The following is a 13392-nucleotide window of genomic DNA, read 5'->3' on the forward strand; positions in this document are numbered from 1 at the left end:
TGATGATACTTAAGACCTAATTTACATACTTTTAAACCTTTGGAACGATTTACTGACTTAGTAACTTTTTACTTAGTTTGAGGACCTTTCGGACCAACTATTTGTTTACTTATCTCATATCGACTTTACTACTTTTCACTGTGAGTTATAGCATCCCTTTTTACTTTAACTATTTTGGGAACTGAGAATACATGCGCTTTTTACGTTTTACATACTAGGCACGAGTACTTAAACTTTATATATGTGTCGGTTATATAACGGTATAAACTTTCCCCTTAGCTCGGTAACGTTTAGTCATTGGTTTTTGAACCGGTGAACGCGAATCTTAGATATGGATCCATAGGGTTTGACATCCCCACTCGGGCTAGTCGTGCTAGCATTTAATGGGTGTTTAATACTTCGTAAACTTACGCACTCACCAAGTGTACTTTTAGGGAGTGATATTTCGTTAAGTTAGTTACCAAGTGCCCACGGTTGAACATATACTTTTCATACTGTTTTGAAATACGAAATCTCGTGGCCTACCTTACATTACTGTTAAGTTTAAACTATAGCTCACCAACATTCGTGTTGACATTTTTAAGCATATTTTCTCAGGTGCTTAGAGGTTTGATGCTTCCGCTGTAGTAGTCTTGCTGTGTAGACTCACGCTGCTTTTGTTAGAGATGTCTCTGCATGAAGCGTTTACCTTGCATTCACAAACTATGTTACTTTTGAACAATGATTTGTAATGACCATTGGGTCTCGTACTTATGTTAATTGTGAAATGTCCCGTTCTTATTGATTAAAAATGTTTCCATATTAATTGATTTCGTTGCGAGGTTTTGACCTCTATATGAGACGTTTTTCAAAGACTGCATTCATTTTAAAACAAACCATAACCTTTATTTCATCAATAAAGGTTAAAAAATCTTTACGTAGATTATCAAATAATGATAATCTAAAATATCATGTTTACACACAACTATTACATAATGGTTTACAATACAAATATGTTACAACGAAATAAGTTTCTTGAATGCAGTTTTTACACAATATCATACAAGCATGGACTCCAAATCTTGTCCTTATTTAAGTATGCGACAGCGGAAGCTCTTAATAATCACCTGAGAATAAACATGCTTAAAACGTCAACAAAAATGTTGGTGAGTTATAGGTTTAACCTATATATATCAAATCGTAACAATAGACCACAAGATTTCATAATTCAATATACATCCCATACATAGAGATAAAAATCATTCATATGGTGAACACCTGGTAACCGACATTAACAAGATGCATATATAAGAATATCCCCATCATTCCGGGACACCCTTCGGATATGATATAAATTTCGAAGTACTAAAGCATCCGGTACTTTGGATGGAGTTTGTTAGGCCCAATAGATCTATCTTTAGGATTCGCGTCAATTAGGGTGTCTGTTCTCTAATTCTTAGATTACCAGACTTAATAAAAAGGGGCATATTCGATTTCGATAATTCAACCATAGAATGTAGTTTCACGTACTTGTGTCTATTTTGTAAATCATTTATAAAACATGCATGTATTCTCATCCCAAAAATATTAGATTTTAAAAGTGGGACTATAACTCACTTTCACAGATTTTTACTTCGTTGGGAAGTAAGACTTGGCCACTGGTCGATTCACGAACCTATAACAAATATGTACATATATATCAAAGTATATTCAAAATATATTTACAACACTTTTAATACATTTTGATGTTTTAAGTTTATTAAGTCAGCTGTCCTCGTTAGTAACCTACAACTAGTTGTCCAACGTTAGATGTACAGAAAAAAAAATTGATATATATTATCTTGAATCAATCCACGACCCAGTGTATACACGTCTCAAGCTAGATCACAACTCAAAGTATATATATTTTTGGAATCAATCTCAACCCTGTATAGCTAACTTCCTCATTACTGCATATAGAGTGTCTATGGTTGTTCCAAATAATATATACACATGGGTCGATATGATATGTCAAAACATTTGCATACGTGTCTATGGTATCCCAAGATTACATAATATATTAGAATACATGTATAATACAATATAATTTAGCTAGGATATGATTAATATAGATTTGTTACCAATTTTCACGTTGCTACAACAAGAAAAATTATCCAATCTTGTTTTAACCATAACTTCTTCATTTTAAATCCGTTTTGAGTGAATCAAATTGCTATGGTTTCATATTGAACTTTATTTTATGAATCTAAACAGAAAAAGTATAGGTTTATAGTCGGAATTATAGGTTACAAGTCATTTTTGTAAAGGTAGTCATTTCAGTCGAAAGAACGACGTCTAGATGACCATTTTAGAAAACATACTTCCACTTTGAGTTTAACCATGATTTTTGTATATAGTTTCATGTTCATAAGAAAAATTATTTTCAAAGAAGAACAACTTTTAAATCAAAGTTTATCATAGTTTTTAATTAACTAACCCAAAACAGCCCGCGGTGTTACTACGACGGCGTATGTCCGGTTTTACAGTGTTCTTCGTGTTTCCAGATTTTAAATCATTAAGTTAGCATATCATATAGATATATAACATGTGTTTAGTTGATTTTAAAAGTCAAGTTAGAAGGATTAACTTTTGTTTGCGAACAAGTTTAGAATTAACTAAACTATGTTCTAGTGATTACAAGTTTAAACCTTCGAATAAGATAGCTTTATATGTATGAATCGAATGATGTTATGAACATCATTACTACCTCAAGTTTTCTGGATAAAGCTACTGGAAATGAGAAAAATGGATCTAGCTTCAAAGGATCCTTGGATGGCTTGAAAGTTCTTGAAGCAGAATCATGACACGAAAAACAAGTTCAAGTAAGATTTTCACTCGAAATAAGATTGTTATAGTTATAGAAATTGAATCAAAGTTTGAATATGAGTATTACCTTGTATTAGAAAGATATCTTACTATAAATAGGAAAGATTTCTTGAGGTTGGATGATCACTCTACAAGATTGGAAGTAAGCTAGCAAACTTGGAAGTATTCTTGATTTTATGAAACTAGAACTTGTAGAATTTATGAAGAACACTTAGAACTTGAAGATAGAACTTGAGAGAGATCAATTAGATGAAGAAAATTTAAGAATGAAAGTTTTTGTAGGTGTTTTTGGTCGTTGGTGTATGGATTAGATATAAAGGATATGTAATTTTGTTTTCATGTAAATAAGTCATGAATGATTACTCATATTTTTGTAATTTTATGAGATATTTCTTGCTAGTTGCCAAATGATGGTTCTCACATGTGTTAGGTGACTCACATGAGCTGCTAAGAGCTGATCATTGGAGTGTATATACCAATAGTATATACATCTAAAAGCTGTGTATTGTACGAGTACGAATACGGGTGCATACGAGTAGAATTGTTGATGAAACTGAACGAGGATGTAATTGTAAGCATTTTTGTTAAGTAGAAGTATTTTGATAAGTGTCTTGAAGTCTTTTAAAAGTGTATGAATACATATTAAAACACTACATGTATATACATTTTAACTGAGTCGTTAAGTCATCGTTAGTCGTTACATGTAAGTGTTGTTTTGAAACCTTTAGGTTAACGATCTTGTTAAATGTTGTTAACCCAATGTTTATAATATCAAATGAGATTTTAAATTATTATATTATCATGATAATATGATGTATGAATATCTCTTAATATGATATATATACATTAAATGTCGTTACAACGATAATCGTTATATATATGTCTCGTTTCAAAATCATTAAGTTAGTAGTCTTGCTTTTACATATGTAGTTCATTGTTAATATACTTAATGATATGTTTACTTATCATAATATCATGTTAACTATATATATATATATATATATATATATATATATATATATATATATATATATATATATATATATATATATATATATATATATATATATATATCCATATATCCATATATATGTCATCATATAGTTTTTACAAGTTTTAACGTTCGTGAATCACCGGTCAACTTAGGTGGTCAATTGTCTATATGAAACCTATTTCAATTAATCAAGTCTTAACAAGTTTGATTGCTTAACATGTTGGAAACACTTAATCATGTAAATAACAATTTTATTTAATATATATATATAAACATGAAAAAGTTCGGGTCACTACAAATTGCTTCTATTCATAGAAGCATATATGGAAAATTTGATGGAATTATGATGGAAGAGCAAACAAAAGATGAATGGATTAGCCCCAGAACTTAACAATTTTTCCATGGCCTAATAAATCAAAGGAGGAGCAAACAAAATGTTCGTGGAATTATGATGGAAGGTGAATGGATTACAGATCCGATTGCAATAAAAGATGCGTTTTCTTAATTCTACGAATCAAAGTTTGAGAGACAACCTGCGGAACCTTTACTCAATAATCTTATGCCTTCAAACACTTTAAATGACACGGAGAGAATATGGCTAGAAAGGGAGTTTTCCGAGTCTGAAACAAAGAATGCGGTGTGGGATTATGGTAGTGATAAAGCCCCGGGTCCGGATGGCTTCACGTTCCTTTATATATTTCCAACCCACACCAAAAACTCACACCACCACTACTCCACAAAAACAACCCACACGTCCTAGTCATCAAAAAGGTACAAAAAGCAACCCACGCACCCGACCACTACAAATAGTCTTAGTATATATAGAAATGCATTTACCAAGATCATGGGCTCATGGCATAAGAAACAGTAATACAAACAAACAAACAAAAAAGTTTCCTAAAACAAAATACATGCAATTCAATAATCATCAGTTCAATCTCACAATTAATCACAACAACATAACACATAACGTGCATAAAGATACTACAACCAATGTTTTAAGTTATTATAAGAATAATGATAATGATAAACAACATCAAAATTAAACACAAATTGTGCACATATAACAACCTAATCATCCTTAAAAACCTACTCAAACAGAACCAAGTGAGCGAATATCACTCGATTGACCATCTCCTTTCGAAGGTACAGTATACATGTTCTTCAACAAATCTTGAATCTTATTATACATCATAATCTGCGAAGGCTGCGGCTCACTAACACCAACACCAACACTACTTTGTAACGGTCTCGATGAACTCTCTTGCATCTTCATCTTCTCAAATAAATACTGTTTCTCAACTTCTGCTTCATGCAACCTCTGTTTCAAATACCTACTCGCATAATCTTCCTCCGATTTTTCAGCTTTCGCAAGTGCGATTCTTTGAAGCCGTTCGGCTTCACGTCTAGCTTCACTCGCTTTTAGGTCAAACATTTCGGCTTCAGCTTGTTTAAGCCTTACGATGCCTTCGAGTTCATCGACTTGTTGTTTTTTCTTTTGTCGTTCCATTTTGAGTGATGCTACTTCGCGAGCTTTGTCTTTGAGTTCTTGATCGCATGCCTCGAGAGCTAAACGTGCTTTTTTTGTGGCGCGTACTTTTTCTTCTTCGACCATTTCCATTTTTTTAATTGCTTCTTGTACTACATCTGCAATTCGGTTGAATGCTTCTTGTGGGGCCATTAGTCGACCTTCCTCGCCTTCTTGAAGCTTTGTGGGGTCCATATCAAACTCTGCACAAGATATCAAGAGAAGCTTAACATTAACTATTAGTAATATATAAATAAGACATATATAGTACACATAAATAGGGCAAACATAAAACATAAAATATTTCAAACATAGATGTATGACACAATATCTAATTTTAAAAATTAAAAATACTTTGAATTTCACCGACTCAGACCGACTCGGCTGACTCAAACTAATGTTGACCAACTCTGACCCGACTTTTTAGCGTTGACCGACTTTTAAGGCGTTTTTGGGCGAGTCGAGACAGGCTAGTCCCCAACGGGCAACTTTTACAACATTGGTTGGCAGTATATATCAAGGTTAAAAATGTCACGAGACGGGTCGAGACAGTCGGGATCTTAAAACGTCGAGACGGGGTCGAGACGGACGTTGACTGACGTTGACTTTTATATATATAAATATATATACACATATTTTAAAGCCAAAAACCTTGGTTGACAGATTTGTACCTATAATCACTATTATCGTTAATATAATACATAAAATTAACACTATACTACGCCAATTTTGATAGATTTGACCTACTTTTGACGGATTTTAACAGAATTTTTGACTTTTGACCGGCGTTGACCCGCCCTTTCCAACATTTGACCCGACTTTTGACCATTGACCGACTTATTAGAAGACTGGACGGGGTCGAGACGTGCTAGTCACCAAAACGCCACAACGGGCGTCACAACAGACGCAATGGACGTCGTTTACAACGCTATATATATATATATATGGGCATAATCAAGAGGTAAGCACTTTTTTGGGGGGAAGTAAATTTTTTTTTGGTTTTTTTCGAAAAAAAAAAAATTTCAGGCATCAAGTTTAGGTGAAAATATGAACATTTAAAAAAGACACTTTGTGATGAATGTTATTATTTTGACGGTAAAACGCTCGAAGAAAAAAATGAAAACATTCAATGCATTGAATGTTTTGATTATGAGTTTATTTGCATCGTTTTGTTTTCATCTTGTGTGAAGTGTTTTCTTCGAAATTTAGCCCGATTTAGAGTTTAGGTTTAGGGTTTAGTATTTTGGGTTTAGTCCCTAAACCCAAAACCCTGAACTCTAAACCGTTCGTGTTAAAATATTCAATCTAAACCCTAATTTCTAAACCCTAAACCCTAATTTCTAAACCCAAAACCCTAATTTCTAAACCCAAATAGCTAAACAATAATTTTTAACCCCCTAATTTCTAAACCCTAATTTCTAACCCCTTAAAAAAAAAACTCATAATCAAAACATTCAATGCATTGAATGTTTTCATTTTTTTGTTCGAGCGTTTTACCGCCAAAATAATACGGAGTAACATTCATCACAAAGTGTCTTTTTTAAATGTTCATATTTTCATGTGATTTTGATGCTTGGAAAAAAAAAATTCGAAAAAAACGAAAAAAAAATTACTTCCCCCAAAAAAGTGCTTCCCTCTTGATTAAATCTCTCTCTCTCTATTTATATATATATATATATATATATATATATATATATATATATATATATATATATATATATAGGTATATATATATATATATATGGGTATATATATATATGGGCAGGATCAACGGGGAAGTAACCAATCGGGGAGAAGCAAAATTTTTTTATTTTTTTCGTTTTTTTTGAAAAAAAAAAATTTTCCAGCATCAAGATCACATGAAAATATGAACATTTAGAAGAGACACTTCGTGATGAATGTTATTATTTAGGCGGAAAAACGATCGACAAAAATAACATTCAAGATAATATTGTTCGTGAAGAATATGAACGTTTTTTTTTTCATGTTTTGTGAAGTAAAATTTAGCCCGATTTAGAGTTTAGGGTTTAGGGTTTGGTGTTTTGGGTTTATTCCATAAACCCAAAACACCAAACCCTAAACCATAAACCGTTCGTGTTAAAAAACTCAATCTAAATCCTAAATCTAAACCGTAAATCTAAACCCTAAACCGTAAATTTCTAAACCCTAATATCTAAACCCTAATATCTAAACCCCAATAGCTAAAACCTCAAAATACGCTCGAAAAACACGATAATTGTTATATATTACTTCTTCGAGCGTTTTCCCGCCAAAATAAAAACATTTATCACAAAGTGTCTCTACTAAATGTTCATATTTTCATCTCATCTATAATGTTCGTGAACAAAGTTTTTTCAAAAAACGAAAAAAAAAAAAAAAGTTTTTGCTTCCCCCCGAATGGTTACTTCCCCCTTGATCCTACCACTATATATATTATGTTTGTCGATCGTTTTCCCGCCAAAATAATAACATTCATCACGAAGTGTCTTTTCTAAATGTTCTTATTTTCATCCAATCTATAATGTTCGTGAACAAAGTTTTTTCAAAAATCGAAAAAAAAAAAAATTTGCTTCCCACCGCTTCCCCCGATTGGTACACACTTATTAAAAGGTGCTTCACAACTATTCAAACAGATTTACTAACTAGCTCAATATCTTTATTTCATACTGCACGATCAATTACCTTGAAAAAACGACAATATAGCTTTAGAAGCCATAGGTTCAGCGACCCCACTTTTCAATTTTTCGACAAGTTCGCCACATTTCCAATACAATTTCCTTCCTCTCGGTTCCTCACTTCGTTGAAAAATCCTACTCACATATTCAAGTTCTCTAACTAAACCTTCCCGGTCCCACAACGGTGCACAATGGTTAAACACATCTTTGACCCACCCAAATAACCCCGATGTCCTCATACACGCTCTACACCTAAACAACATCTCCCCTGTACTTCCACCATTTACACCGGGCCCAGCGGGCCCCATCCCAATCTGTGCATTCTGTATAGCACAATCCGTGTGTGTCCAGTGAGAACACAAATCACACCCGATCCATCTGCAAGTATTAACTTCGAAATCGAACTTGTTACAAATCACACACATGCATAAGTTACAAAAACCATTCCTTTTCGAGCAAATTTCACAAGTGCAGTTTTCGGCTGGGATTTGGGTCCCACACGCTATGTTTCTGCACTTTTTGTATAAAAAGATGTCGATTAATGAAGCCTGCGACAAACTTATAGTTGGATGTAGAAAAGCTTGTATTCCAGTTTTGATAGCAACTAATATTTCTAACTGTTGACGGTGAGCTATAACGAGTGTTTTTTCAGTTAAATCAGTTCGATTTAAAACCATTTTTTGTAGAAAAATATATTCTTCTCTGTGTTGATGACCACCCATTCCTTCAATAAGACCACGAAGATCGATTTTTAACTTTTCTAAATATTCATCAGGAAGATGATGCATTCGTTCTGCAATTACATCGACTCGTTCTTTAGAAATGTCTCTTAGTGTCATTCGATCTGAGTTCGATATATGCCGGATTACAGCATGGTCTGCGGGCCCGTTTTCACGTTCCTTTGCCTTTTCTCGGTCCAGCTGTTTAGATGACATCATCAAAGTATCGCCTGTGGGCCAGGTTTCACGTGAACTAGCACTCTCTGTTGGTGAGTCACGAACCTGTTCGGAATTCGAGCCGTCTGCTGGAACAAGGGATAAAGACGTGTGCAACACACCGGACCTTGGTTGCTGACGTGGCGGCAACATGTTTTGTGGAAATCGATGCCTGAAATGATATCCACAGAAACGGATTAATGATCATATATTATGGTACTGGAAATCAACAATAACCACAGCTGATAATACATAATCTTAACACTCCTGAATATAGTCAAATTGATAAGAACAACGATTTTCAACGGGTTGCATATAACAAAAACAAGGACATACAACTTGTCCAAACAACATTTAGGCCTGTCGATACAACTTCATATATTCAAATGTCCATGTAAGACATAAATTTCATAACTACCGTGTTCGACTCGCTAAATTAAGAAGTACATTATTTGTTCGAATCCTGCCTGGGACGAATATTTTGTGGTGGCCAGGGAAGGTTTGGAAACAGCCAGAGAGTAATCCTGCTGGGCTGCGTATATCAGAGTATGGGGTCGCCCTCCCGGGTAGCCCGAACGGGAAAAACCTTGTACCTTTTATTATTTGTAAAATAAAAAAGTAGCATCACCAACCAACACATATCAAATTTCTTAGTAGCCAAATGAGTAATACTATCAGCTAACAGCTTAGTTTCAAAATAAGTCAATCACCTGATCTAAAAGTCAGGGTGGAAATCAAGCAAAAATAAACACTCCAATTTTCATCTTCATAAAAAATATCAAGTTTCTTATACAATGGTCACAGCAACATAATAATTTTAACAAAATCAGTTGAATTTCAAACATATAAAGCTACTTCATTCTTAGATACATGTAAAATTAAATACTCTAAGAAACGTAAACCCTAGGGCAATAACAACGAGTTGATGATCAAATCAAGCAACACAATTACACAACAAAATAAAACAATACGATATAGATATGTTCAATTAGGTTAAGCTAGAACTAATTAAAGCTGAAGAAGAAACAAAAAAGTGCTTACCAGATGATAGAATATCTTCGAATTGAAATAAAATTGAACAAAAATTGCTTAAAATCAAGTCAATGAAGAGAGAGAAACGCGTGAATTTGAGGTTTTTCCCCTTGTCTACTTTCGTAACTTTTAATTTAATTTGAATGCAACACAAATTAAAACCTAATTTTTGATCTTGTTGATGTGGTTGGTGTACAGTGGGAAATACTAGAAATAGAATGACGCCAGTATTTGGAGTCGTCGGACTAGTGTGTTGTGATGAGTTGACCGGCTCAACCGGTCATCGTCTTGAGGGCCCGATATTTTCAACATTTTTAATCGGCGTTGTTTGACTTTCTTTAAATTATGTAAAAAAAATAATTCAAGACATGTATAAACAATACGCACTCATAAACAATGCACAAGAAACCCTAAACAAGAATACAATCGCCGAGCAGAGCCAGATCAAAAAACTTCCATCCGAAATGAGCCCCGCAACGCGAAACTAACCCCCCACCCCTCTACGCAACAACTCTCAGGCTTTTGAACGCACAACTAACTCAAGTCCATGAAGCTACGGAAACGCCCGCTGAGAATTCAAAGAACACCCTCCTTGAGACGGCAAACTAGATAACCGAACAAAACAGTCTCGACAAAAACAACCTCCTTGAGACCGTGACCAAAAATCGAACAGAAGCTATGTAATTGACCTCCTCAACCTCGACTGATTAAAAGTTTGGTTTCACCCAATTTTAATGAGTTTAAGCCTAAGCCACTTTTTCAAAGGTTTTTTTAAAAGAAAAAAAAGTTGAAAAGGTATATAAAGTTTTGATGTTCTTGAATTATATTAAGAAAAAGATGGACAAACTTAAGGATTATTGTATCTAATTTTCTCTACAATAATTCTTTCCAAATCGAAGAGATTTGATTTTCTTCTTTTCTTATCTTTGTAATAAGCTCAATAGCACAACTAAGTTTGAACATTTTTATAAGATTGTGTAGTAAACAATATTGAGCTCAAATTTTTCATATCAAGCTTTAACTTTTTTATGTTTAGCGTAAATAGGTCTTTCATTTATTCACCTTAGTTATTAGTATCATAATAATAATAAATAGTGAATAGTGATATAATATCTATCTATCTTCTATAGTTAATATTAAAATGCGACTACCTCCGTTTCATTCCAATAGGCCATTATTTTATTTTGGGCTGTCACATTCTGATAGTTCACTTCCATAAATAGAAAGAAAAGAAGATATTTCATTGGTGGATCTGGAGAGAGAAGATATTTCATTGGTAGAGAAATGAAGTTAGTGGAATTTCCTAAAACTGCGTGTTTTTTGTCTGTGGACTATTGGAATGAGACGGAGGGAGTAAAATGATGGCATCATAAATAGTCATTTTCCTTCATTGAAAAAAATAAAAAAGAAAATAGAAAAAAATCTAACCCACTTAGATGACATCATAAATTAATTTAATTTACAATTAAAATTTAATCTTTACAATTAATTATGATTAAGATATAAATTAAAAAAAGATGCGGCCTTTATTCCTTTTATAATTTACAGAGTATTTATTTTTTTATATGGTAAATAAAATTATCTCCGTGCTCCGCAATATATTCGCGAAATCAAAAAACATATACAGATACAAATCACCGTCCTTAAAATATCTCCCTTTTCCAAATGAACAAATGTGCAAATTTTAAAGCATATTGCACAACTTTCATATAATAATTGTAGTTTAATTTTAAAAAGATTTCGAAAGGCATTTGTTATTAGTAATAATTATTATTAAAAATATAAATACTCAATTTTTAAACAAACTTACTTATTATTATATTATAATAATTATTATTAGAATATTAATATTCAAATATGGATTCTTTACGGGATTAATTACGTTACATATGTATGCGAAAATACATGTCTTTATATATTTGTAAAAACAACGACAAGTTTCTTAGTCAGAATCTATGGTTTTACGGGTCATTAAACAAAATGACTTTAGCATTTACATTCACTTACTTCCTAAAACATATCATTAAACTGTTTCGTTTAACCAAACTCGTGGTTCCACGGGTCATTTCACTAGTATCTTCTATATTACTAATCCGGTAAAATAAGTCCACGTGGCAGCACCAGAATCATTCTCACAAATTCTAATTTTCTCCTAATTTTAATTGAAAAAATTCCCTAATTTCCTATACCTGCCACGTGTCCCTAAATCCCTAAATGATCCGTAATTACCATCTACGGTTTCCATTCACCTTCTTCTCCTTTTCTAATCCGTATCCTCTCTCTGTATTCAAAAAAAAAAACCCTAAACACCTCTGATGATCGTTTGCTTGTTATTTCGCCCTGTTAGTTAACGCTATCACCACCAATAAATTCGTAGCGAATTTCTGAACATGATGGTACAAATTTCATAGAAAAATCATTCTTTCTGGTGCACATTCTAAATTAGTGTTCCACATAATCCACTCAGATCAACAAATCGATTATGAGATACGATTAAACAAATTATGGACAACTCAATGATTCTATTTATTTTATGATTCTATTGAAGGGATACGATCAAACATGTACTATGCTAATCTTGGGATTCTTTCATTTCCCTACAAATCGGAGTTTTCTCAATCTTAATCGATGATTGAGGTTTGAAACAGGTAATATCAATGTTTGAATTTAATGTAATAGAACGATTTTTTATTATTCGATTTCGATTTGGTTGGCATACAGATCTTCGTTTCGTTAATTTCAACCTATGGCTTATTGGTATTGCACACAGCCGCAGGTTACACACTTAACACAAATAGAACATGTAATATTTGATTTAGTGGCTATAGTTTGTATCATCTATTTTCTATTTTAATGGGTCAATGGGTTGATTTTTTGACCAGTCTAACGTTAAGGAACAACCAAAACATAATGTTGTTGAAATCACCACCTTTTTTTTTCCTTTTTCTTTTGTTTGGTGTATGTACTAGTCTCAAATATGTATATTTGTTTATGGATTTTATAGCAAGGTATGCTATTCAAGTTGGAGTTGCGGGTATAATTGTATCGAATCATGACTTCAAAGTAGGTATGTAACTATCCTATGCTTAAGTTGTTTTCTGTAGTCCTTACATGATAAGATTGTTTTTATAATTTTATCTACTTCTTTCATTAATGTAAGAGTAAAAAGGTATTATATTTCTTTGAGAGAAATTGTATCTTCTGACAACCTGTAATGATAACCTGGATTATTATTGCTTAACGCATATTATATCCTCTGGCTTTTTCAAACTATCACAAAAATTAACAATTTATGGCGGGTAATCAGTAGATAGATTGTTCGACAAACCAATTGGTATTTATGGCTGATCCATTTGTCAATCCTTGGAAAATAGTGGCAGCAAT

The 13392-nt window shown here is 32.9% G+C and overlaps 1 protein-coding gene across 1 annotated transcript; it reads right to left on the reverse strand.

The window, feature by feature from the left end:
* Positions 1–4772: 4772 nt before the first annotated feature.
* Positions 4773–10210, reverse strand: LOC139876674 (OBERON-like protein). Its single transcript, XM_071864046.1, has 3 exons — positions 10018–10210; positions 8049–9148; positions 4773–5569 (listed from the first exon to the last, which is right to left on the reverse strand). Exons 2-3 carry the CDS (start codon positions 9127–9129, stop codon positions 4932–4934), a joined length of 1719 nt encoding a protein of 572 aa, XP_071720147.1. The 5' UTR covers positions 9130–9148; positions 10018–10210; the 3' UTR covers positions 4773–4931.
* Between the last annotated feature and the right edge of the window lie 3182 nt (positions 10211–13392).

This window comes from Rutidosis leptorrhynchoides, chromosome 11 (genome assembly GCF_046630445.1).
Source record: "Rutidosis leptorrhynchoides isolate AG116_Rl617_1_P2 chromosome 11, CSIRO_AGI_Rlap_v1, whole genome shotgun sequence".
NCBI classification, from domain to species: Eukaryota; Viridiplantae; Streptophyta; class Magnoliopsida; order Asterales; family Asteraceae; genus Rutidosis; species Rutidosis leptorrhynchoides.